Source organism: Gossypium raimondii, chromosome 1 (assembly GCF_025698545.1).
Source record: "Gossypium raimondii isolate GPD5lz chromosome 1, ASM2569854v1, whole genome shotgun sequence".
NCBI classification, from domain to species: Eukaryota; Viridiplantae; Streptophyta; class Magnoliopsida; order Malvales; family Malvaceae; genus Gossypium; species Gossypium raimondii.
The window spans coordinates 272,823-298,225 of NC_068565.1; the positions used below are offsets into that span (position 1 = coordinate 272,823).

The 25,403-nt window shown below is 32.3% G+C and overlaps 3 protein-coding genes across 3 annotated transcripts; 1 reads left to right on the plus strand and 2 right to left on the minus strand.

Moving 5' to 3' along the window:
• Positions 1-533: 533 nt before the first annotated feature.
• Positions 534-3,351, minus strand: LOC105772933 (B-box zinc finger protein 20). The gene is made up of 2 exons (XM_012594449.2): positions 2,974-3,351; positions 534-1,125 (listed from the first exon to the last, which is right to left on the minus strand). Exons 1-2 carry the CDS (start codon positions 3,169-3,171, stop codon positions 700-702), a joined length of 624 nt encoding a protein of 207 aa, XP_012449903.1. The 5' UTR covers positions 3,172-3,351; the 3' UTR covers positions 534-699.
• A 7,979-nt stretch (positions 3,352-11,330) lies between these two features.
• On the minus strand, positions 11,331-12,128 carry LOC105786619 (protein MAIN-LIKE 2-like). Its single transcript, XM_012613137.1, has 2 exons — positions 12,075-12,128; positions 11,331-11,966 (listed from the first exon to the last, which is right to left on the minus strand). The coding sequence occupies exons 1-2, from the start codon at positions 12,126-12,128 to the stop codon at positions 11,331-11,333; spliced, it is 690 nt and encodes a 229-aa protein (XP_012468591.1).
• Positions 12,129-16,739: 4,611 nt separating this feature from the next.
• On the plus strand, positions 16,740-24,218 carry LOC105772944 (V-type proton ATPase subunit a3). Its single transcript, XM_012594469.2, has 18 exons — positions 16,740-17,053; positions 17,460-17,504; positions 17,697-17,819; positions 17,893-18,000; positions 18,473-18,583; positions 18,670-18,843; positions 19,295-19,432; positions 19,773-19,880; positions 20,083-20,190; positions 20,356-20,504; positions 21,335-21,488; positions 22,003-22,163; positions 22,258-22,464; positions 22,563-22,746; positions 22,830-22,913; positions 23,011-23,207; positions 23,465-23,524; positions 23,755-24,218. Exons 1-18 carry the CDS (start codon positions 16,907-16,909, stop codon positions 23,957-23,959), a joined length of 2,463 nt encoding a protein of 820 aa, XP_012449923.1. The 5' UTR covers positions 16,740-16,906; the 3' UTR covers positions 23,960-24,218.
• Positions 24,219-25,403: the final 1,185 nt, after the last annotated feature.

Here is a 25,403-nt window from a genome sequence, read left to right on the forward strand (position 1 = left end):
CATTAACGATGAGAAATTTCGGGTCATTCGAATTCCTTGACATGTAAAGGATCTCAAATTCACTAGCTTACAATTTTGCTAAACAAATTGCATGAAAATATCCTCATAACACAAACATTAAAGAAATAATTTTATTTTATTTTTAAAAAATTCAGAAAACTTGCTTGAAATAAGAAGATAATGCACTTCAGCACACTTAAATTTACGTCCTCTTGCATTGGTTTACACTAGTAAGAATATCAATGTCAATCAAATTAAAATTCAATCGACAATTAAATAAGCATAATTATTTATGTAATATATAATGTAAAATGATGTTATATATTTTTACAAAAATGGAATCAAATCAAAATTTATGTATAACTTTGCACCATAATTCATATATGTATATATATACTGTCTGGATTTATCACGTTTAAAAATAATGAAATACAAATATCTATTACTATTTTTCGTCTTCAAAATTTTCAAATCTTTTAGATGTAAACCATACCATACAAAAACCATTTATGGCAGTGTTAAAGAGTATGGACTGAGCTAAACGCTAACTTTGTTGAGTCTGTTATAGAGTCAATTGGCTATAAATTGTAAAGTTCAGAGTATCTTTTCTTCTCAAAATATTCTCTTTAGTTTCTCTTGTTTTCTCTGTAACCAAATAGTATTTCTTTGTTTCATTTTTTCTTCTTCATTTGTGAACTTTTAACATGCAGCATATGATGAAGGTTCAAGAAAATCATCGACACGCCAACCAGGTAAAGTTTCCATCAAGTACTCCGATATACTCATTGAAACCAAAACGTCGTCATCGCCGATGGTGTAATTATGTTCGATCCTGTAAGTCGTCAATGGCTTCTCAATTTCGTTATTGGACTGTGAAGTAGTTTCAGCTTCAGAACAAATGGTTTGACCACCATAACCGCCATTAGAGGAAGATGAAACTGTGTTTAAAGCAGGAGGGAAACCAGTAGAAGAAGAAGAAGAAGAAGAAGAAGAAGAAAGCTTAACGCCTGTGAGAAGAAACCTGTTATGTTTCGTGGTCTGTTCATTGGCTTTGTGAATTGGAATATCACATTCTCTACAAAGTATTGCTCTATCTTCTTGACAAAACAGAAGTGCCCTTTTCTCCTGCAAAAAGGTAAATTTATGAAACCAATGCTTTTTATGGTTAATTGTAGATCTCGGAATTCAAATCCAAGAAGAAACTTTTTTTTCAAGGATGGAAATTAAATTAAAAACTTTTATGAGATTTAAAATGTAAAAAAGGAGGTAATTGAGCAGAGTCAGGCTCGAATACTTCCTAGCTTGAGTTTGGTCAAACATTTGTTTCTAACCTTGAACTCGGCTCGAGATATAATTGAGTTAACTTGATTAAAATAATTTATCAATTTTAGTAATTAAACTCGATTTAGGTGGGATAATTAAACTTAAGGTTAATAATATATATTAAAGATAATAGGGTAATTTAATAATATAAAAAAGTGAAAAAGCTCGATAAGGCTCGCAAGCAATTTGAGTCAAGTTTACAAAATTCAAATTCGCCCAATCGATAGCTCGAGTAACTTGAGCTCAGCTCGATAATAATTAAATCGAGTTCAATTTTTTCAAGTCGAACTCAAGTAGCTTACAAGCATGAGTATCTCATCTACACCCTTATTTATAATTTCTAGAAAGACTAAATTATAATTTTATCATTTTAAAAATTAAAATATAATTTCATCATATGTTAATTTATAACTTTTTAAACTTTAAAAAAATTATTCATTTTAAGGGACCATGCTCCTGTCTGCCCCTCAGTGCTGCCCATCTTTTTGTCAACTTAATCATGCAGACTTTAAATAGCTCAAACATGTTACTCAAGTTATAAACATGTGCATATACTACAATGATAAAATTAAGATCTAATATATTAAAAAAATGGAATTAAATCACATATATTATTTATTTTTTTAATATGTTAAATTCAAGTTATCCGTACGAATCATATATTTTAAATATATTTTTACATCAAATCTAAATCATCTAAATAGATGGTTAATATAACAAAAGACTCAATTGATATTCATATAATTAGATTTAACTCACTTGGCCCTTTGGTTAAATAATATAACTAATTCCTTAGATCTGCTTGAATTTAATAATTCAATTAAATCCTTTTAGCTCTTTAATTAAAAGAAAAAAATTGTATTTTTGGTCTTTATTTAAATTAATAATTTTTAATTTTGACCCTCTAATTTTTATTTTTATTTTATATCAACCTCAAGATAAAATTTCTAGCTTTGTCCCTTGTTGATATGAAACCAATAATTTGATAACTCAACTGGGATGTTTAAAAATATCAATTTAGAATCTAAATCATAAATTGAAGACATCCAATGGAATTTGTTAGAGTGGATTTTAACCTCTTAACCAAAAGTTTTCTAAGTTTCTTATGTCGAAAGTCAATAGATTTTAGTATTTTTTAAATTGGACCTGTTTAATTAAAATTATTAAAATTTAATAAAATTACATAAATTAAAAACTTTGTTCAATCAATTCAATTAGTTCCCGATCTAATCAGTTTAAAGTTATTCTCCGAATTAATACCTCGACCAACTTTCGATCCGATTAAAACATTTTTTATGATACCTCAACATGTTTAGTATTAAACGTGAGGTTTCTATACTCAAATTTATCATTTAACTCATATATGCAAAATGCCATGATTTTAAATTTTTGGTGCAAATTTACTATAGGTGAAAGCACTTCTACTCTATGAACACGACGAGACTCTATGAAAATAGGAAACAAAGTTTAAATTTAAAACTGAATGTAAACCTAGTGGATTCGCCCGTGGTTAGTCTCACCAAGAGGTGAACCCCCCTCCCCCAAAAAAGAAAAAACATATAAAGTCGTTGTAAAGTCCGATAGTTAAATCGACCGTCGTTTTAAATCTGGGTTGTAAATATCAAACAAAAAGTGGGAAGGGGGGGTTACCTGACAGATATCACAAAGAGGGGAATCATCGGGTTGAAGAAGAGCAAAACGACAGTGTTTAGTAGCAAGCTTATTTGCATGATGAACATTATGATCACACACACCACAAAGAGCAGCTTCATCAGCTGGGCAAAACACTATGGCTTCTTCTTTATCACACACTTCACACCAAATCTTCATCCTTCTTTTTTGTTCCATTGAATTTTTTTTGTTGATTTATTTATAAACAGATACCTTTGATTTTTATTTTTATTTTAAAAGAAGGCTCAGAGAAAAGAATGAAGGGCTTACGGGGGACATGCAATGAATATTTATGAGATAAAATAAACAGCTTTTAAAGTTTTCACTTTCAAAGGGATCTTTTGATATTAAGATACATTGAGATGCTTATCCTTTGACACACAGTCTTTTTATAGGCACCAACATTTTGGGTTTTTTTTTTCTACCTTTTAATTTATAAAAGGGTTAAAACAACATTTAAGACCTGAAGTTGATAACATTTTTCAATTTGGTTTTTAATTTTTTATGTTCACCTTTGTTTGGGAACTTAGCAATTTTTTTCTTAATTTGATCATTAAGCTTGGATTTCATTAAAGTGTGATGACATGGTACTCTCTCGAATTTCCACATTATGACTTAATTTTTTTAAATATATATATAATCTAAAAGATAAAAAAAAAAGAAGAAGAAATTTTAAAGTGTTTTTGGTTAGGTGAAAATTTGGTACAATCTTAAACTGTTAAATCATCACACTTTAATGAATTCAAGTTTAGTGACCAAATTGAAAAAGTTGTCAAGTTTCAATACTAATGTGAACAAAAAATTTAAGGACCAATTTTGGAAAGGTTGTCTAAGTTTAGGGACTTAATTTATCATATTTATAAAATACAGGAAGTTAGTTGATAAGCACAAAACTTGAATGGTTGATTTTTGTTAATTTGTACGTCTGAATTAATGAATTTTTTATTTCTACTAATTATTTTCCTATAAATGGATAAATTATTGATTTTCAAATTAATAATTTAATAGCAAGATTTAACGGTGCTACCGGAATGGATTAATTTTCATAGTTTTTTGATAAATTAAAGCAAAAGAATTAATTTTAAATTTTCAGAAAATACAATGATCAAATTTGAATTAAACCTTTTCTTTCTTTGTGTAAAAAGGAAGGTCCAACTTGGCTTTCTTTAATTATTTATATTTTGTATATAATAATTATTTTTCTACTGCCTATTCTTTCACAACCGTTTACTCAAAACCTTTGTTTTCTTCTTCTTGCACCGTCTTTGTTGAATATTTTTCCTTAAATTTTTTCTTTATGGTTTTCAGAAAATTTGACTTCAAATAATTGGACATTTAATAATAAATAAATTGCTCCCTAAAATTTCAATTCTTCGATCAAATACTTTGAACAATAATGTTCACACACACAACGTGACAAACAATAACCTTTTAAGAGCAAGATATGAATATGGAATGATATGGATTTTAAAAAATAAAATAAAAATATATTATATTATATTATATCGATAGTCGTATATTTATCATAATTTTTATTTTATGTAAACAAATAATAAATCATTTTAAATTTATTAAAATTTTAATACTTATGATTTAAAAATATTTTTAAAAAAATGCAGAAAAACGTGATTTGATTTTTTATATCGACAATTAGTAAAACTCCAGTTGTAAATGGAAGTGATTAGAACATGGATTTTATTTTATAAATTATAAATGAAATTGGGTGAGACAGAAAATGACAAAAAACACTTTTTAAGAGCAGGATATGGTGGTGATCCTGCCTTGTAAATAATATTATTTAAAAAAATAGGATAATGATAATAATGAAAAAGGTTGGTTACATTAAAAAGCACACCGAAAAGGGGGAAAAGCTTTAATTGCACCTTTTCAGTATTATTGCCCACGCTTCTTCACATGGTGTAGAGATTTTTGTAGCTTAAACAATGGGATTTTTACCTAAATATTATAAAAAAATAAAAAATAATCAAAATATTATACATTTTTTATTCTTTATTAAAATAATACAAAAAAAACAGAAAAGCGGATGGGACAAGCGGCACCAAAGGTGCCTTTCCCATAAGCGGCACCACTCGTGTTATAAACACCAGATCTGTCCAGCTGAAGGAGAAAAATGAGAAGAAAAAGAAGAGAAAGAGGAGGTGCTGCCAGAAAAAAGAGAGAAAGAGAAGAGAAAAAAAAAGGTATTTTTAAAAATAATTGATTATCTTGTTGTTATGTTTTTTATATAATTTTATTATTTTTTGTTGTTAGTTTAGTTATTAAGATTAATAAAAACTCAAATTGATAATTTTAGTTAGTATTATTATTATTAGTTTTAGGGTTTAGATGTTACTTAGTATTATTGTTAGTAAAAATTAGTATTATTATTATGGTTAGTTATTATTTTAGTAAAACCTTAATTATTATTGTTAGTTAGTATTATTTTGAGTATAAAACTATTATTATTGTTATTGTGTTAGTTATTAGGGTTAGTGGTTAAACGTTGTTCATGTACAAAATGATAACGAAAAAGTATGAGCTTAATGATGAAAAATTGCATATTGAAACATTAATTTTTTATTTAAGTAATTTATTTACCGTTGGAGTTTTTTTTGAGATTTTATTTATTTTTTGACAGATTGAATATTGAAGATGGATAATAAGTTTTTTGTATGCGTTTATTTCAATGGAGTCATCTTGACAACAAGTGTTGGATGTGTATTTAAATGTCGGCAACAAATAGCAATGAGATTTAATAGAAATGTCTCGTTGGATGAAATGAAGGCAAGAATTAATGCAAAAATTCTTAGACGTTGTAGGAGAATGATATCAAAAATTTTCTACAAGTTTCCAGTTTCGACAAACCCGGTCAAATTCACCGAAATGGAACTTGTAGACGATGAAGACGTGGAGACAATGGTCGCTCTTTACTGTGGGAATGAGAGTGACAAGAATGCATCGATTCACTTATTTGCTGAGTTTGCCGGTATGGAGCAAAATGAAGATGTCAATGCATCTGATGAAGAACACGGAGCTCAAGAATCGTGGATGGTGGCTCCAATATTATACGTTGATAGTGAATCGACTATGGGTGGGATCGGTATCGATCTGAATATTACACCCGATATTGATGTGGTTGGTGGTGAAGAAGAAGGTGGTAGCGATCATTGGGATGAAGAGGTCGATAGTGACGTTGATCCCGATGTGGACGATGTACCTGATGATATTGACACTGAAGATGTCAACAACGATGGAAACATTGACGCTTCTTCGGTCGAGGACCAGATGCGACGTATTTTGATACACAATAATCCTGGGCCACACATGTCTCTCATAGACCCCGACACAGCGTATGTAGCTGAGTTCCCAGAGTACCCTGAAATAGTTCATCCTCACGGGCTAGCCGTAAATTCTGATCATGAGGATTTATTCATAGGCCAGAGATTTAGCTGTAAAGAAGAGTGCGTATTTATAATTAAACGGTACAGCATGAACATATTAGTGGATTATAAAGTCGCAGTGTCTACTCCGACAATATATATTGGGGAGTGTTGAAAGGCAGCAGAAGGCTGCAATTGACAGATATGAGCTGCATTCATTAAAAGTTCTCAGATGTGGGAGATACGAAAATTTGTTGGTCCTCATACATGCACATCAACACGTATGACAGAAGATCATGGAAAACTTGATTCGAAAACTATCTGCACATGTATCATGCCAATGGTGAATGACATGCCGACCATTAAAGTTTTGGTACTGATTGTCGAGATGCAAGCACGATTCCAGTATCGATTATTATATCGAAAGGCATGGATAGGTAAACAGATGGCAATGGAGCAACTGTATGGAGATTACGATTCATCGTATAACGAGCTACAAAGATGGATAGCTGCTATGCGGGAGTGCATACTGGGGACTATGATTGAGTTGTAGACAATGCCTTATTACGGCCCGGACGACCAGTTACAGCCGGCAAAAAAGATTTTCCATCGGATGTTCTGGACGTTTGATCCATGTGTGCGGGCATTTCCCCACTGCAAGCCATTTGTGTAGGTGGATAGGACCTGGCTATATGGAATATATACACAGATTCTACTTCTTGTGGTTGCTCAAGACGGTAATAGAAACGTGTTCCCGATAGCATTTGCCATCGTAGATAAAGAGAACTTGGAGTCTTGAGAATTCTTCCTCACTAACCTGCGGAGGTATGTTATTAGCAACGATAACATTTGTATCATCTCCGATAGATGGAAAGGTTTAATTGCAGCAATTAGGCGTTCTGGTGTGCCATGGAGGTCCGTTTACTGCATCCGTCACATTGCGGCTAACATCCACAAAGATTATAAGAATGCAGACTGGAAGAGACAAGTCGTGGCAATGGGTAAATGATAACCTTATATTTTCAATATAGGTTGTAATATTTTATGTTATCGAGTTACTAGAACTTATTTTTTCTTAATATGTATGCAGCGTACGAGTTAGAGCCACATATTTTCCGCCAAAGAATGATCCGACTTGAGAGTGACATGGAGGGACAGACAAACACATCTTTCCAACAATGGTTGGACACAATGGAACCGTGGCAATGGGCTCAAAATTTTGACGAGGGATTTCGTTATGGCCAAATGACCACAAACTTAGTCGATGGGATCAACGCTTTCTTGTTGAAAACACGTCATCTTCCGATTGCATCTGTCTTTTATGCTACATTCTACAGGCTGGCTACCTTGATACCAAGAATGGGTCAGCAACAAGTCGACCAGATGGAGGCGGGACACGTGTTTGCCGAACATGTCAGGGATGCAATATTGGCAAACCGTTGGATGGCAAGGTCAATGAATGTAGAAATATATTCATGACGACTGGAAACGTTTCGAGTTACTGAGACTATCAGTCGTCGACCTGGTATACCAACTAAGTCCTATGGAGTTGATCTCCGGAACAGACGGTGCGAGTGCAGGACGTTCGAAACACTTCATTATCCATATGCGCATGTCGTGGCAGCGTGTGCTAAAGTCAACCTTACTGTTGAACAATATGTTGATGATGTGTACATGCTTGAGCGCACATTGCATGTTTAGGAAAATGAGTTCCCCGTCCTATCTGACTTATCTACGTTGGAGGTGCCTCCGACGACTTTCAAGCTTTTCCCAGACAGAGGGCTACGCAAGAATCCAAGAAGTCGTTCGCAATCAAGCAGAATCCGTAATGAAATAGACATTAGGGAGAAATCAGACGGTAAACGTTGTGGAATATACAGGTTAAGTGGTCATAGTCGGAATAAATGCCCTGGGCGAAACTTTCATGTTGGACAGTCGTCCGGATCGGGTTGAAATTGACTTAATGATGTAAAATTTTTATGTGTAGTGTTATAAAAAGTGTAATTCATTTGAAATAATAAAAATTATTCAGCTTATGCTTATGCTTAAATTGTATCCAAATTAAGTTATAAAATAGTATACGACATTTGGAATTATTAAAATTATATAAAAAATAGAGGCATTTAACCTTAAATTGAGCTTTAATATAATGCAAAATTAGAATAATTAAATTTATACAAAAAAGTTCCGTAGTAAGCATACCTAAAATTAGAATAATTAAATTTATACAAAAAGTACAAACTTTGTAATGTACAAAAAGTGCAATAAACCCCTAAAATTGATGGGTCGATGGTGTGGTCCTAGGGGTATACATATTCGGAGGTCAATGGTCACGTTTTGGGTGTTTGCGACGACCAACATCATCATTCGGCGTAGGTGGGAGCGTGACAAACATAGAGGAAAAATCCTATAGCTCGTTCGGCATCAACGAACTTGAACCGGAAGGAGTCCCATGATGCTGCGGATACGGGCCGGGTATGCCATACTGCGGCGGGTAGGATCAAAAGAGTTCAAACTCGTATGCGTATTCTCCCCCTGAGAAGCTCGAAATATAGTCACTGCCCGCCAAATCCGGATGATAGCTATCATTATCCACATGTTAATGTGATTGTTTGGGATCTGGTTAGGGCTCCTGCTCGGGCTCTGATTCTGGAGCATAATATGCCACAAGCTCCGCCTCTATCGGGGTCGCTGGGTACGATCCCCCAGGTCGCTGCATATACGGGGGGACTACAGTCGACTGGCCTCCAAGTATAAATGGCTTCCCGCAACTATAGTACCATTGTATGTACTTTAATAATGGTTGCGAATCGGAAGCCATAACAATCTGAGGTCTTCGACGCATCCGATCATTCCACAGCGCAACAAATTTTTGATGCTTAATGCCTCAATCCAACTACAGTTTTCCTCTATTATTCATGCTGTGAACCGCCCCCACTTCGCATGACGAATTTGGAATATGTTGGATGCAGCCAAACTGTCGTATTACCCGATCCCCGTGATACCACTCGACTACACTAAAATTTATAATTGGTGCGTTAGTGCACCATATGTCAGAATGAACGTATGCAGACGAGGGTACCACATCTATAATTTCGGGCCTACGGTATGACATCCATATAAACTACATGATTAATAACATGGTTATAATTAGCCATAACGTGTGAGTAAAATATAGAAAGTAAGATGTCATGAATATTAGAATAGCAGCTTACCCCTTCCCCTGCATGCTGTTCGATCATGAGTCGGTATATCTGGACAGTGTGCGACCTCCCGATTGTTAGATTGCCGGTACCCTTATGGCGCAGCGAAAAAATAAAAATTCGGCGATCCCAACCAAGAATCCATGTGTGAGGAACGAATCGGGGTGAAAAGTTTACGAAATTACCTAATGTTTATTCAGAGTAGACAGCAACGCCTCAACAACGAATAGTCTGGTCTGCTGTCGAACCAAGCCGCAATCTATCGTGATCCCGACCTCTACATAATCCACCCAGTTGACTACGAACGGAAGAAATCCCCAAAACATTTTTGAAAGTGATTTTTCTTTGACGGCTGCTAGACCCAAGCAAAGGAAAAACGGGATCTTATAAATCTTTTATTTTTAGGGTTTTAGGAATTAAACAAATATAATAATATTTTAAACCAAAAATTATAATTACATTAATTATAATATAATTTCGGTAAACCATATATTTATTTCGAATTCATATGCTAACCAAATTCATGTTCTCATTATGCGTACAACAACCTTGTACATAATGTGTTGGAAATTTGATTACCGAATTAAATTAATTCTATAATTAATTTAACTCAAGCGACCCGCAAAAACAATACCAACTATGGCTTATTCCGTTCATTTCAATTATAGGGTGTGACCCTGTAGGTTCCTGTAACGTTAGCAGTAATACTAGAACGATTCCAATGTTACAAACAATGGGTGGCATCTAGCAATGCATCATTGCTACCTAAGTCACAAGAGATCATGATTCGACATAACCTTTTTATGATTAACCTTTTATGCAATAATCCTTAAGTATTTTATCTCTGGATTAGACACAAGTCATGGAATAGTCACACTTGCATAGTCCATTCCATGTTCCTTGATATCTTAAGCAGACTACGATATACAAATAAGTATGACATCTCATATCAACTTATTTGAGCATGGCCATGCATTTCTAGTCTCACTTAATCAAGTGGCCTAAGATATTACTCCCATTATGTAGGAGGGACTTATTTTATATCGACCAACCATATCCCTCTACATCGATTGTGGTATATCCAACATCACCTTTATAGAACGACCCGATTACGATTTGCACGTTTGACTATATCAAGATATACTACTCACGATGTTGGGATTATGATGATCTCAAGTCTGAGGATCATATACATATTAATCACTATGAGTAATGTCGTGACAATTACATAATAATCCAAGAAACATACTCATAATGGGTCAGTCCAATATGTTGTTCTCTAACACACATATTCATGCATCGATTCTGACATTCCATATCAATGACAACTCTTTCTCATCAATCAACTGCATGTTAGTCTTAATGCATTATCGTTGTCCTATCCAACAATAATACTTGACTAAGGATCTTTTAAGAATAATCATATTATTCTCAGGACATTATTATAAAACAATTTATTTATACACACAAAAAAAAAACTGAAATAATAATGGTAACGCCTTATATTAATAAACATGATAAATCAAGTATGTTATTACACCCATCTCATGATTGATCTTTGGGCATACTCTAACACCGATACCCGGATAAAGACTCCACCTACAAAAAATAAATATAGGGTTTAGGGTTGGTAACATTAGTCAATATACTATGACTACAAATAATGACAAGTTATATTTTATCACCTGTTAACTAGTGGATAAACATACGGTTGGTGACTAACCGATGCCAAAAATGGCATCCGATAGAGCGCCTAAGACTGCAGCAATGTGAGGCATCCGCCCATGTTTACAACATCCGGGTTTGTCCCCCAACAAAGCTCCCGATATAACACTGCTAGAATGGCGGAGCCCCAGCTATACGAGCGGACATTGGACAAATCAGCTAATAGGGGCAAGTACATCATATGCACCTTGTTGTTGTTTGCATCGGGCATTGGTACTCCCCTTATGATATGCATGATGTTCGCTCGAGCAGCGCACATCAGCTCGCCTTCAGTGACATTCGCTGATAACTGTCCAAATTTGGCTTTCAGCCATGTAAATTTTAAGCTCGTAAAATTTGACTCTTCGTCCTCTGGCGAGTCTCCAAGTAGCTGATAACAAAGTGCAGCCGGATCGGTAAATGAAAATACTCCCATTACGGGAGTCCCGTGGATTGAGAGCCCAAGCTGCATCGCAACATCCTCCAAGGTCACCGTGCACTCCCCACACGAAAAATGAAAAGTGTGGCTCTCTGGGCGCCACCGCTCCACTAGCGCAGATAATAAATCATAGCGCAAGTTGAAGGTCCGGATCGATGCTGCTGACCCAAATCCGGCTTGCTCCAAGTACGGCATCGGAGCTTTCTTTAAACCATTCACACGACTCCTTATTACTCGGTACGAGTCCTGATAGTGTTAAATCATAGAAAAATATTACGATAACATGATTTATTTCTATATATTACGTATATCCTTTTTAAATAGAACCCGTGATTAACAAATAATAAATCATACCGCGTTATTAGCCGCATAAGGTATGTGTCTACCCTTTTGAATCAATGGAGCCATTGTCATGCCTGCAAGTTCAAAAAAAAATAGTAAAAAACTCTCATTTCGACCATTTATTCGTATTATTTTCTCGAATTTTATTACTTTAAATAAAAATATATTATTTTCGTATTTTATTATTTTACATTATTTTAGTAAATTATGTTTGAAGTGTATTAATTATTTCTTTTTTCTAAAAAAATTTAGTAAAAAACCTTATTTCGGACATTTGTTCGTATTTTTCCTAATTTTATTACTTTCAATAAAAATATATTATTTTGTATTTTTAAAATTATTTCTGAATTTTATTACTTTCAATATAAATTTTAAAAATTTAGTGTAAAAACCCTTATTCCTGTCCTTTGCTCGTATAATTTTCTCGAATTTTATTACTTTCAATAAAAATATATTATTTTTGTATTTTATTATTTTATATTATTTCAGTACATTTTTTTGAAATATTTGTATTCATTATTTCTGAATTTTTAAAAATTTAGTAAAAGACTCTTACTTGACCCTTTGTTCGTATTTTTGTCTCCGCATTTTATTACTTTAAAAAATCATAATTTCTAATTTTATAATTTTGCATTATTTCAGTGCATTATGTTTGAAATTTATTAATTTAGTGTGTTTTTAAATTAATTTAGTGTAAAAACTCTTATTCACCGCCTTTGCTCGTATTATTTTCTCAAATTTTATTACTTTCAATAAAAATATATTATTTTCGTATATTATTATTTTATATTATTTCAGTACATTTTGTTTGAAATATTTGTATTCATTATTTCTGAATTTTTAAAAATTTAGTACAATACTCTTACTTGACCCTTTGTTCGTATTTTTCTCCGCATTTATTACTTTAAAAATATCATAATTTCTAATTTTATAATTTTACATTACTTCAATGCATTATGTTTGAAATTTATTAATTTAGTGTATTTTTAAATTAATTTAGTGTAAAAAATCTTTATTCCGCCATTTACTCGTATTATTTTCCTGAATTTTATTACTTACAATAAAAATATATTATTTTCGTATTTTATTATTTTATATTATTTCAGTACATTTTGTTTGAAATATTTGTATTAATTATTTCTAAATTTTAAAAAAATTAGTAAAACACTCTTACTTGACCATTTGTTCGTATTTTTTCTCCGCATTTTATTACTTTAAAATACCATAATTTTAATTTTATTATTTTACATTATTTTAGTACATTATGTTTGAAATTTATTAATTTAGTGTGTTTTTAAATATATCATTTTTTGAATTTTATTACTTTCGGTGAATATACAATTTCCGTTTTTTCTTTTTGTATTTTATGTTTTCTGAAACATATTTTTTTATCATTTTATTTTTAATTCTATTTTTCTAAAAAACTAAATACAACATCCTAAATAAATTTTCTTAAAAAATTCTAATCAACATACAATGTACATAATATGAATTTTTCATGCTAAATAAATTTCATAATATATATATGCTAAATAGAATAATATAACACATACAATGTAATTAACATAAATTTTTACACAAATATTACAAAAATTTAAATTAATAAAACAAAATTACCTTTTTTTCTTTCTTTTCCTTCCCTCTTCTTCTTCTCCTTCCTTTTCTTTCATTCTTTTTCTTTCTTTTTTCTTCTCCTTTCATTTTCTTTCCTTCTTTTTCTTTCTTCCCTCTCCTTTCCTTTTCTTTCTTTTTCTTTCTTTATTTCTTCTCCTTTCCCTCTCCTTCTCTTCCCCCCACCACCAGCCGAATGGGGACCATTATAGGGCCAGTGCCGCCTCTGCCAGAGGCACAACCGGTACCGCCTCTGGCACCTCCTCCTCCGGTGTCCCGTCACATTAGTCGCAGCCTTTTTTTTATGTTTTTATGTTTTTTTGCATTATTTTGGTAAATAATAAAAAAATGTATAATATTTTGGTAATTTTTTATTTTTTATTTATAATATTTTAGTAAAAATCATTAAAAATTCATAGTCATGTAAGATTGAAAGACACCTTCCTTATATTACAAAAGTAAAAGAAGTTTTTTTTTTCAATTTTAAAATTAAATAAATTAATCCTTTTGAATTTTTTTTGAAAGTGAACTCTATTTTTATTATATTTATCAATTTAATTATTTTTATCATATTTTATGACAAAAACCAAAATTCTCAGATTTCTCCTACACTCTTACACTCTCGTAGACATTCATCTTCATCTCCAATTAGGTCAGTTTATTATTTTCAATTTCTACTTATGTCTTCGGTTTATTGCATTGAGAGTTTTTTTTTTTTTTCAATATCTTAGGCTTCATGTTTGTTGATTGTTGTAGATTTTTTCAATTTATGTTGTAAGCTTTGTGTTTGTTGAGCTTTTGTGTTTTTGATTGTTATGGATTTTCTCAATTGTTATGAATCATTATTTAATTAATCAATGAGAGTATATTGAGAGATAGGTAGAAAGAGGAGACATTGTACAATGGCCACTATCGTCATCTCTTCCTCTGCGTTGTATTGTTTGTAAGTTTAAATTAGATTTCAATTTTTAAATCTCAAATTTCTTTTTGTTATGAGTTTAATTTATTTTATCAAGAACAATTGCTAACACTTATTTAATTAATTTAATATTATTGTTATAGATTGATGTTTGAAGCTTATTTGTGTGTTGTTTGTGATTTAAATTGCCGTTTCGATAAAAAATTTCACTGAGGTCGTAACTTTTAATCAAAATCTTTTTTTACTTTTATAGGATTTTAGGGCTTTTTTTTTCGGCTAGTAGCATTATAAAATGATTGTAAATTTGGTGGACTAACTTGCTCTTTAGCATCCTCTCAATAGCCAACTTAATTATTTGGTTAATAGGTCCATATTTTATAACAATATAGTAAAATTTACTTTTGGGTAGTCTTATACAATGCTTAGAACTAGTTGTAACCTCTATTCAACTTTTAAATAGGAAGATTTGTACTTTAACACGCTTGAACTCACATTCTCTTACTCTACTAATAACGCCAATATCAAACTAAATTAAAACTCAATCTTCTTTAATAAAATTTAAAGTTAGTCGGGATTCTTTGTTGAGATCTGGATCCTACATTTTATCCATTTGAATAGCCAACCATTCATAATTGAATGAGATTGTAAATTGCAAGGGAATTAACAATTTTTGATATCGTTGTAAGCGTAGCTAGAGGGGTAAGCATGCCATTGGTTCTCCTTAAAGTTAAGCCCTTTTAAAGTAATCTTTTTACCTTTAGCTTTCAGTAACAAATTTTAATTTCGCCCTTGATTGTTACAAAAGCCAACCCATTTTATAGCAGTTTTAATTTTACAAAAATTGGTGTTGTTATACACTTGAAAATATATTTGAGATTTAGCTATAAAATATGATTAATTGGTTTTATGTAAAGTTTAAATAATTTATAGAGAACTAGAGTTTAGTAAATAGTGTATTTTATAATTTATGTATGTTGCTTTTATAGATGAAAATATGCTAGAGAGGGTAAAAAGCCAAAGCTTGAAAAATCGGTTCCATAAAAATCATTTGTTATAATAAAATAATGTTATAAATTGCGGTTATTATAGAAAAGGCTAATTGTGTAATAATAATTTTAAGGTAGACTATAGTAGAGGTCACCTAATTATGATTTTTTTTTGTCACTTAACTACGAAAAGTTACAAAATGATTATCCAACTACTTAATAATTTTTTGGTCACAAATTGGCTAATGTAAAATGAAAATACTTAGAAATCCAAGATAATCGTGATAAAAAAAGACAAAATTGAGTAGTTGAGTGATAATTTTGTAACTTTTCATAATTAGGTTATCAAAAAAATACTAATAATTGAGCGATCATTTTATAACTTTTCATAGTTAGACGACAAAAAGAAATTTACTAGATTAAGGAATTACGTAATGGACACTATATTAATGGGCAAAACCATAGCGGGCTTAACATTAATAATGGGCTTTCATCAAGTCTATTTTCAGCTTCAATGGTAGCCCGGTCTGTGTTTTGAGAACTCGGTCAAATCCTTTGGTTGGTCCCTGTATTACGTTGAAATTTTAGGTTTAATACTTATCCTTTAATTTGATAGTTTGTATTTTATATAAAATATTTTATTCATCTCCCTTAAGGAAGTTGGTGATAGTAAAAACCATTATTACAGATAAAACGAACAATGAAATCCATTCCATTTGAACTTGACACTTCCTTAATGGGGTATTTGTATTATTTTTAGTCTAATTCGATACTTATATTTTTAAAATTTATATATTTTGGTACCCAAAGGTAATGGTGTTAACTTTTTAGTGTTTAATTTGGATTTTAGAGTTGATTTGATTAAAGTTAATTTCTAATATTATCATGTTTGAAATTTTAAAGCCATACTAAAAGTGTAATTAAATACTAAAAGTTAACATGGTTACTTTTGGTATCAAAATATATAACTTTTATCAAATACAGGTACTAGATTGAATAAAAAAATAACATAGGTACCATATTAGAAAAAAATATCAAAATCAAGTCCCAAATTATATTTAAGCCAAAGTAAAAATAAAAAGGCTTACGTGGGAACATCTGGCGGTAAGAGAGTATAAAGTAAAATAAAATCTCAACAAATCTCACAGCTCGCTCGCTCTGCGTTTCTGTTTCTCTTTTCACTACGCAAACCGCTGCTGTGATTCATTGAACTTCTAAAACCAAAACAAAAAACAAAAACAATGGAGATTGAAAAAACACACCGGAGATCGATCACGGCGTGATTTCTCGTCACCGGAAAATTAACAGAATCAAACCTTCGGCAGCCAATGGGAGACACTCGTGGCGGATGCTGTCCCCCGATGGATCTGTTCCGTTCCGAGACAATGCAATTGGTTCAACTAATCATTCCGATGGAGTCCGCTCGTCTCACTGTATATTATCTCGGCAAACTCGGCCTCCTACAATTCAAAGATGTATGCACACTGTCTTTTTTTATTTACTTGTGTGATCACTTGTGTTAACAATGCTGCTATTTTTTATGCTTTGTTTCTATCGGAAATTTGTTATCTCACGTTGTTGTACAATGTAATTTTACTTGAGTTATGGTGATTGAGTCTTGATCGTAGTTTATGAGAATCCCAGGCTGGATTCTGGAATTAAGTGCACGCTAGTGTTAGTAGTGGGGATCGATATCTCCTTTTTTTTTTTCTGTTCATTTGTTCTTGGTTATTGCAAGGGTTTTGGTTTTATCTATTAATATATATTTTATAGTTTTGCTTTATAAAATTCGTTGAAAAACTATTTTGTTAAAAAATTCTGTGAGTTGATGGATCACTTGGTGAAGATTTGAGACTGATGTGTGTGTGTGATGTCTTACAGCTGAATTCAGATAAAAGTCCATTTCAACGAACTTATGCTGGTCAGGTATTTTCTTCTGTGTTTTTTATTGATATATTCACGTTTGACATATGCCGAGTTCCTGCTTGTTTCTTATAATGACTGGAAACATTAACGATTTTTATGATGTTAAGTTTTGTTGCTGTAATTTGCTTTGAAGTATTATTTTTCTGATTTTGATTTTCGTTCATAGTCTATTAACATCTCTTCCTCATGAAGATTAAAAAATGTGGAGAGATGGCACGCACTTTGCGGTTTTTCAAGGAGCAAATGCTAAAAGCAGGCGTTTCCCCTTCAGCGAAATCTGTGGAAGAAACTGAGATAGATGTGGATGACCTAGAGGTACATCATCTGTTGCCAAGAAATGTTTTATACTATTATTGAACTAAATTTTTTTTTCTTTGTGACATGCCAGGTGAAACTAGCAGAACTTGAGGCTGAGCTAACTGAAATGAATGCAAATGGTGAAAAATTGCAACGCAGTTATAATGAGCTGGTTGAGTATAAGATTGTTTTGAGGAAGGTATGGGTTTTTCTTCGCCGCCCTAATTAAGCTGGCTATGCTTGTCTTTCTAGTTCCTATGGATATTTTTGCATCATGAGAAACAGTAACACAAAAATATTTCCACTTAAATTGCTAATTCTTCCAATGAAAGGTTATGTATGTATATTTGGAAGAGTAAAATATCCAAAGTTGAACACTGAACTGTGAACTGGATAGGAGTTGATAGACATTGTTCAATCAGATAAAGACTTAAGTTAGTATTAATATCATATTATATTCTTGTTTTTTATAAAATATATTCTTAGTGGATTTCAATTCAGATATTAACTTGCTCTTTGTTTGTACATCTTCTTCTTCTTCTTCTTCTTTTTCTTCTTCTTTTTAAATTCTGTCACTCTATCTACTGTTAGGTGGTTATCTCTTTCATTTCCTTCCCGCTCAAAATGCTTTATAATAATTGCATAAAATGATACTTTATTTTCCTGTTTAGGCTGGTGACTTTTTTCCTTCAGCACAACACAGTGCTACAGCTCGGCAAAGGGAAATGGAATTAAATCAAATGGTTGAAGAATCCATAGAAACTCCATTGTTACAGGAGCAAGTATGGCAACATCTTTCTTTTAGTGTACTGTACTAATTAGATATAATGTATACTTCTGCTCATAGAATCCCTCACTATCTACGTAGGCAACCTCGACAGATTTATCAAAGCAAGTGAAGCTGGGGTTTGTTACTGGCCTTGTTTCTAGGGGGAAGTCTATGGCATTTGAGAGGATTTTATTTCGTGCAACTAGGGGAAATGTGTTCCTCAAACAGGTTCCTATAGAGGCACCTATCACTGACCCTGTTTCTGGAGAGAAGGTGATTGTTTTTACCAGTTTTGTTCCTATTCTTTTGATATTTTGAGAAAGAAGAGAGACACAAACTCAATTAACAATGGCAAAAATTGTACTTGCATCACAAAATGCAGATAGATATACATACACATGCACATGAAAGAACGTTTCTTATGTAACTTTATGTTAATGAGACATGCACTGGCTTTATCATATGTGTACATTCATGGACATGATCGTATGGAAATAGCGAACCCTTCATGGGAGTTAGAATGTTATAATTGAGCTAGATTTTAAGTTTTTGAGAGAAATGGGACTCATGGTGTAAGGTTTATTATGGTATTGAACTATTGACCATGCTTATGTTTGTTGTTAGCTTGTATAGTTTTCTGAAGCTTGTGATTACAAGGAGAAGATACCTGTCTAATATTGTACCAAGTTTTGTTTGGCTTTGATTAGGAAATATTGATGTGCAGATGGAGAAAAATGTATTTATGGTTTTCTATTCTGGAGAAAGAGTAAAAAACAAAATTCTCAAGATCTGTGATGCTTTTGGAGCTAATCGTTATCCTTTTGCTGAGGACTGTGGCAAACAGGCTCTGATGATTTCTGAGGTATAGATCATTTCTTTTTCTTCTTTAAACTGTCATTTCTGTATGCTTTTCTTAAGGGTTTGGTAAACTGGTTCTTCATTGTTTCTCAACACCATATGTTTGTTTCTCTGACATTTCAGGCCTTCCAATTCTCTTTTAGTTAGATTGTCTGAGTATGCATGTATATATTTTCTTGTACAGATTACTCCCTCAATTTTACTTCTTGATGAGGAACACCCCTTGCCCTTGTTGCAATTATTTTCAGGCCTCCCTTATCAAAGCTTTAATCTTTCTGCTATTTGTTTGTGATTTTTGGGATTTTTTTACCTTACCGATTCTCTATGATCACTATAAATTTCAGGTATCAGGAAAAATTTCAGAGCTAAAAAGTACCATAGATGCTGGATTGCTTCACCGGGACCATTTGTTGCGGACTATTGGTGACCAGTTTGAGCAATGGAACCTTAAGGTCTGTTTTTTTGTTTGTCGAAACCTTAAGGACTGTTTGAACTTTAAATTATGTTACTTGTTGATCATCTTTCACATGTGGCATGTGCTTATATTTTCCTATTGCACATCAAATGATAATGCTTTGCTGCAGTCATAAACTAGTGGACTAAATCATTTGGATCAAGTTTAGCGATTAACTATATTTTCTTTAACTTCTGAAGGTCAAGAAGGAGAAATCAATCCATCACACTCTGAATATGCTTAGTCTTGATGTAACAAAGAAATGTCTTGTGGCTGAGGCATGGAGCCCTGTTTTTGCCACAAAACAGGTATTAATTTTCTGCCCTTTTTGCTTTTACATATTCTTTTGTCCTTGCTTGAAAATTTTGAATTCTTGACATCATGCTCTTCTTGAATTGTGGTTTGCTTGTACAACCTTATAGAGATTTCTTTTTGTAGATTATTTATGTATGAGTTTGAACATTTTTATGCAGATTCAGGATGTACTGCAGCGGGCTTCAGTTGACTCCAACTCTCAAGTTGGAGCCATTTTCCAGGTCTTGCATACAAGAGAGTCACCACCAACCTACTTTCGCACAAACAAATTTACTTCTGCTTTTCAGGAAATTGTTGATGCATATGGGTAAGTTCACAAAAACACTTTATATGATACTGCTTTGTTTATAAATAAAAAAGAGAAACAATATCTGCCAAAAGTGATACCCGTGAATGCTGATTGTGTGAGTATATCCTAATTGATATGTCTAATTTGTAACATGCACATGCATTTTAGGCATTTCCTGCATATTGACGTGGACTTATGATTACCTGCTTATTTATAGCATATTATGTTCAAATTAATAAAGATATTGACCTCCTTTGGACTCGGGAATTAGGTGTACACATTCTGTCTCTTCCTTTCTGCTGTAATTTAATGCAATATTGGAAGGGATAAGAGCTATAATAAAACCTGTTCATATTAGAGAGATAACTCTAAAGGTACAAGTATCATGGAGTCCCTTGTTCTAAGAGTCGGATTGCATTTTTCCCCTCTACTAAAAAAAAAGCAAATTATTTTTTGTATGTTAAATTAAAGAGCAAATTGGTCTTTCTGTTAAATATTTCATTCATTTTTACTATTAAAAACTAGTTCCTATGCATTAGCATGAGGTACACATGGCAAGTCATGTGTTACTGTCCTGTTATTCTGTTAACTACGCCATATTTTAATTGTATAAATGGATGAAAATTTTAACAGAAAGAACCAATTTACTCTTTAATCTAATGTATAGGGACTACTTTGCCCATCTTTTGAGTAGAGCGGGCAAAATGCAATCTAACCCCTAGTACAGGGGCAACCATGATACTTTTACCTAATTCTAATTGGTAGCTTAATAAATTATCCAACTGCCAAACGGACTAGGATCAGAAAATGGTAAATTCTCCATTTCACCTTTTTACATTTAATTGCAGGGTGGCAAAGTATCAGGAAGCAAATCCAGGTGTATACACTATTGTTACCTTCCCTTTCCTTTTTGCCGTCATGTTTGGTGATTGGGGGCATGGAATATGCTTGTTACTTGCAACATTATTTTTTATTATCCGGGAACAGAAATTGTCGAGTCAGGTAATCTCTTCTGATGATATAATCAACTTCTCAATATATATAACCCTACAGCTTTTACATTGGCATGGAGAACTCTCAGTGTGTGTTTTCTCTTCTTTGCTTGCTGTTTATTTGCTGCTTCTTTGTGGGTCTCATCAATGATTAAACTGCTGAAAAAATAAGATTCCCTGATGTTTTAATTGTGCCAGAAAAGTTATTAATACTTTCTCAACTTTTCATATTAATTTCGCTAACATGGTAAAATGGATCTGAGTGTGACATGAGATTATTCTACAAAGACATTTTTGTTTTACTTTTGTAAACAGCAAAGGTAGGGGCCACATTAATGCGTACTATGAACATGTCATGGATTTTACGGAAACATAACTTTGCCATGGCTTTAGTTTTGGTTTGACGGGTTCCTTTACAAAGTAGATATACCCGTTAGCTTTCTCCATTTGTGTTATTTATCTTAGTTCCTTCTTAGTCTAGTCTCTATTGATGGAAGCTAACTTATATTTCTTGGAAACTGCAGAAGCTTGGAGATATAACAGAAATGACATTTGGTGGCCGTTATGTTATTATGATGATGTCACTCTTCTCAATTTATACCGGGTTTATTTATAACGAGTGTTTCTCTGTAGCTTTTGATTTATTTGCTCCCTCAGCTTATGCTTGTCGTGATCTCTCTTGCCGGTATTTCACCTGCACTTTTGTGATGATATCAAATGTTGTATAATCGTCGTTTTTATGTATAATCCTTTATGGCTTTTCGACTTCCCTTTTGTAGGGATGCAGATTCTATTGGTTTGATTAAGGTGCGTGACACTTACCCATTCGGGGTGGATCCTGCGTGGCATGGTACCCGTAGTGAGCTGCCATTCCTAAACTCTCTGAAAATGAAAATGTCAATCCTTCTTGGGGTGGCTCAGATGAACCTCGGAATTCTTTTAAGTTATAGCAATGCAACATTCTTTGGTAATAGTCTGAACATCTGGTAAGTTGATATGCCAATCGAGATCTTAGCTTTGCTTACATATTCCAGGTTTTTATCCAACTGCTAAATACGATTGCCTTTGCTCATGCATTACTCAGGTTTCAATTTATCCCCCAGATGATATTTTTGAATAGCCTATTTGGTTATCTATCACTCCTTATCATCGTGAAATGGTGCACGGGTTCGCAAGCTGATTTGTACCACATAATGATATATATGTTCCTGAGCCCTACTGATGAATTGGGTGACAATCAGCTTTTTCCGTATCAAAAGACAGTTCAGGTTATTTCTCTTTCTTTTTTCTTTTAATTATTCTAAAATTTATATGTACATCCAACTTAACTTTCCTCCGCATTTCTTTCCAGCTCGTGCTATTATTACTTGCTTTGGTTTCCGTGCCATGGATGCTATTACCGAAGCCATTTCTTTTAAAGAAACAACATGAAAATGTATGTTATACTGTTCTTTCTTGATTTCTTACTGAACATGTTTTCAACATTACTTCCATCCTCTTTCCGTCACTTATTATATCCACCTTTGTTTTAGAGGCATCAAGGCCAATCAAACACACAAGTTCAAAGCACGGATGACGCTCTCTCAGAGGAGAATCATGATTCCCATGGTCATGGTCACGAGGAATTTGAGTTCAGTGAAGTCTTTGTGCATCAACTCATACATACCATAGAGTTTGTGCTCGGTGCCGTTTCAAATACAGCCTCATACCTTCGATTATGGGCCCTAAGGTATGCCGTTGGTAATCAAAATTATGCTTAGGCTCAACTTTACTTTTACTGAAATAACTTGTTGAAAATATGCGAGCTAACAGGTGGATTGTTCTTTGATGCCCGATTTTCATAAAGAAATTGCTTTTTCTTTCCTACATGTGTTCCCCATAATTATTTACTCACTTAGACATGTGTTTGTTCTTTTGTACAAATGGTATCGGATTTTACGAAAGCCTAACAGCAAATTCATCATGTTTGTCCTTCTTGTCCCGCAGTCTTGCTCACTCACAATTGTCAATTGTGTTCTACGAGAAGGTTCTTCTCCTTGCTTGGGGGTACGTCTTTCACATTATCTTACGCTTATATGTTGCACTTTTTATCTCTTATGATATTGCTTTTATGACGTATTTTATAGACTTTTTCATATATTTGGTGGATTATACTTTATACCAATGTCCTAATCTATGTCGGACATGGATAATTCAAGAAATATTAGGAGTTCATCATACATCTAACGTACACACGGATATGCAAATGATAATGATGTGCGTTTTGCTCGCTACAGATACAACAATATGGTCATCCTCGTTGTTGGCATCATCATCTTCATTTTTGCAACTGTCGGTGTATTGCTTATTATGGAAACCTTAAGCGCTTTCCTACATGCATTGAGACTTCATTGGGTCGAATTCCAGAACAAATTCTACGAGGGAGACGGTTACAAGTTCTATCCATTTTCATTCATCTTGATCGATGATGAAGACCATTGAAGCAACAAAGAATCGAATAAAAACGATGTCGGCGGAGTTGAATTTTGATAGAGGTAACGAGTTTTTCTTGAAATTTTTTTAAATTCGAAAATCAGATTTTAATGCATTCCCTGTAAGGGGGAGTTGAAACTTTCAACAGCCCCAACACTGCTTTTTTCCCTTCCGATTGGTGATTTTTTTTTTTCTGTTAGCAGTTATTTAATAATGTTTTGATATATATATTTTTTTCTATCTAAATAAAAGAACTCAAAATTGTTTAGTTGTTGTGGTTGTCTTTGTATGGCAAGTCTAATTCATGAATATTTGTTGGGTGAAAGTATCACGGAAGTTTTTGTTTTAAGAGTTAGATTATATTTTGCCCTAAAAAGGTTTCCATGATGCTTTTATCATATTCCTATAGTTTATATGATATAATATTTGTAAGATCATATTATATTTTTGTTGAGGATTTTTACTCCTTTAGAGAAATTTACATTAATGTTTTTTGTTTAGTGCCGTGAATTCTTTAACAAGTCCTGTATTATTCTCTACGGAGATTTTGTAAAAATCTGAGCATCTAAAATGAGTTCATAGAGTAAGAGCATTGAACAAACTAATTTGAACGAGTTTTAATTTAATTTTTAATTCAATTTTAAAATAAAATTTAGACAAGGTAAAACTAAAATTCAAATGGGTAAATTGCACTAAATTTTTTATCATCAATTATGAAAAATTACAAAATGATCACTAAACTATTAGTAAATTTCCTTTTGATCACCTAACGCTATTCAATTTTGTCCTTTTTGTCATTAGTTGGCTAACAATGTTATCTTTTAAAATTAACATAATAACCATTTTAACCTTCAACATTTATAAATTATGTCAAATGATCTTAATTTAAAAAATTAACCCTCAACATTTACACATTGTGTAATTTAGTCTTTTGTTGCGATTTTGCTTTTATTGATGACATTGATGGTTGATTTTAAAAGAATGAGAAAATGAAAATTATTATCTTGGATTTTTGAGTATTTTCAATTTTGTACTTTTTCAATCAAAATTAATTGATAAATTTTTTGGTAAAAAAGATTAAATTGACATAATGTATAAATATTGCGAGTTAAAATTGTTATTATGTCAATTTTAAAAGTTGCCATCATCATCTTGATAACAAAAAGATAAAATTAAATAGTTGAATGATCATTTTATAATTTTTATAATTAAGTGACAAAAATACTAATAGTTGAATCATATTATAACTTTTTATAATACCATTACGTATTGATTTTAATTCATTCAGGAACATTGGAAAGTTAAAGCCCTCGTGATTTGCGTACAAATTTTTTATTGACTATGTTTGATGGAGAATGCAAATATAATTTCTTTCAATAATTTAGAGGGCAAATTATCAATAAAAGTCCTTTTTTTTCAAAAATTATTGAAATGAGCCCATTCTTTTATTATT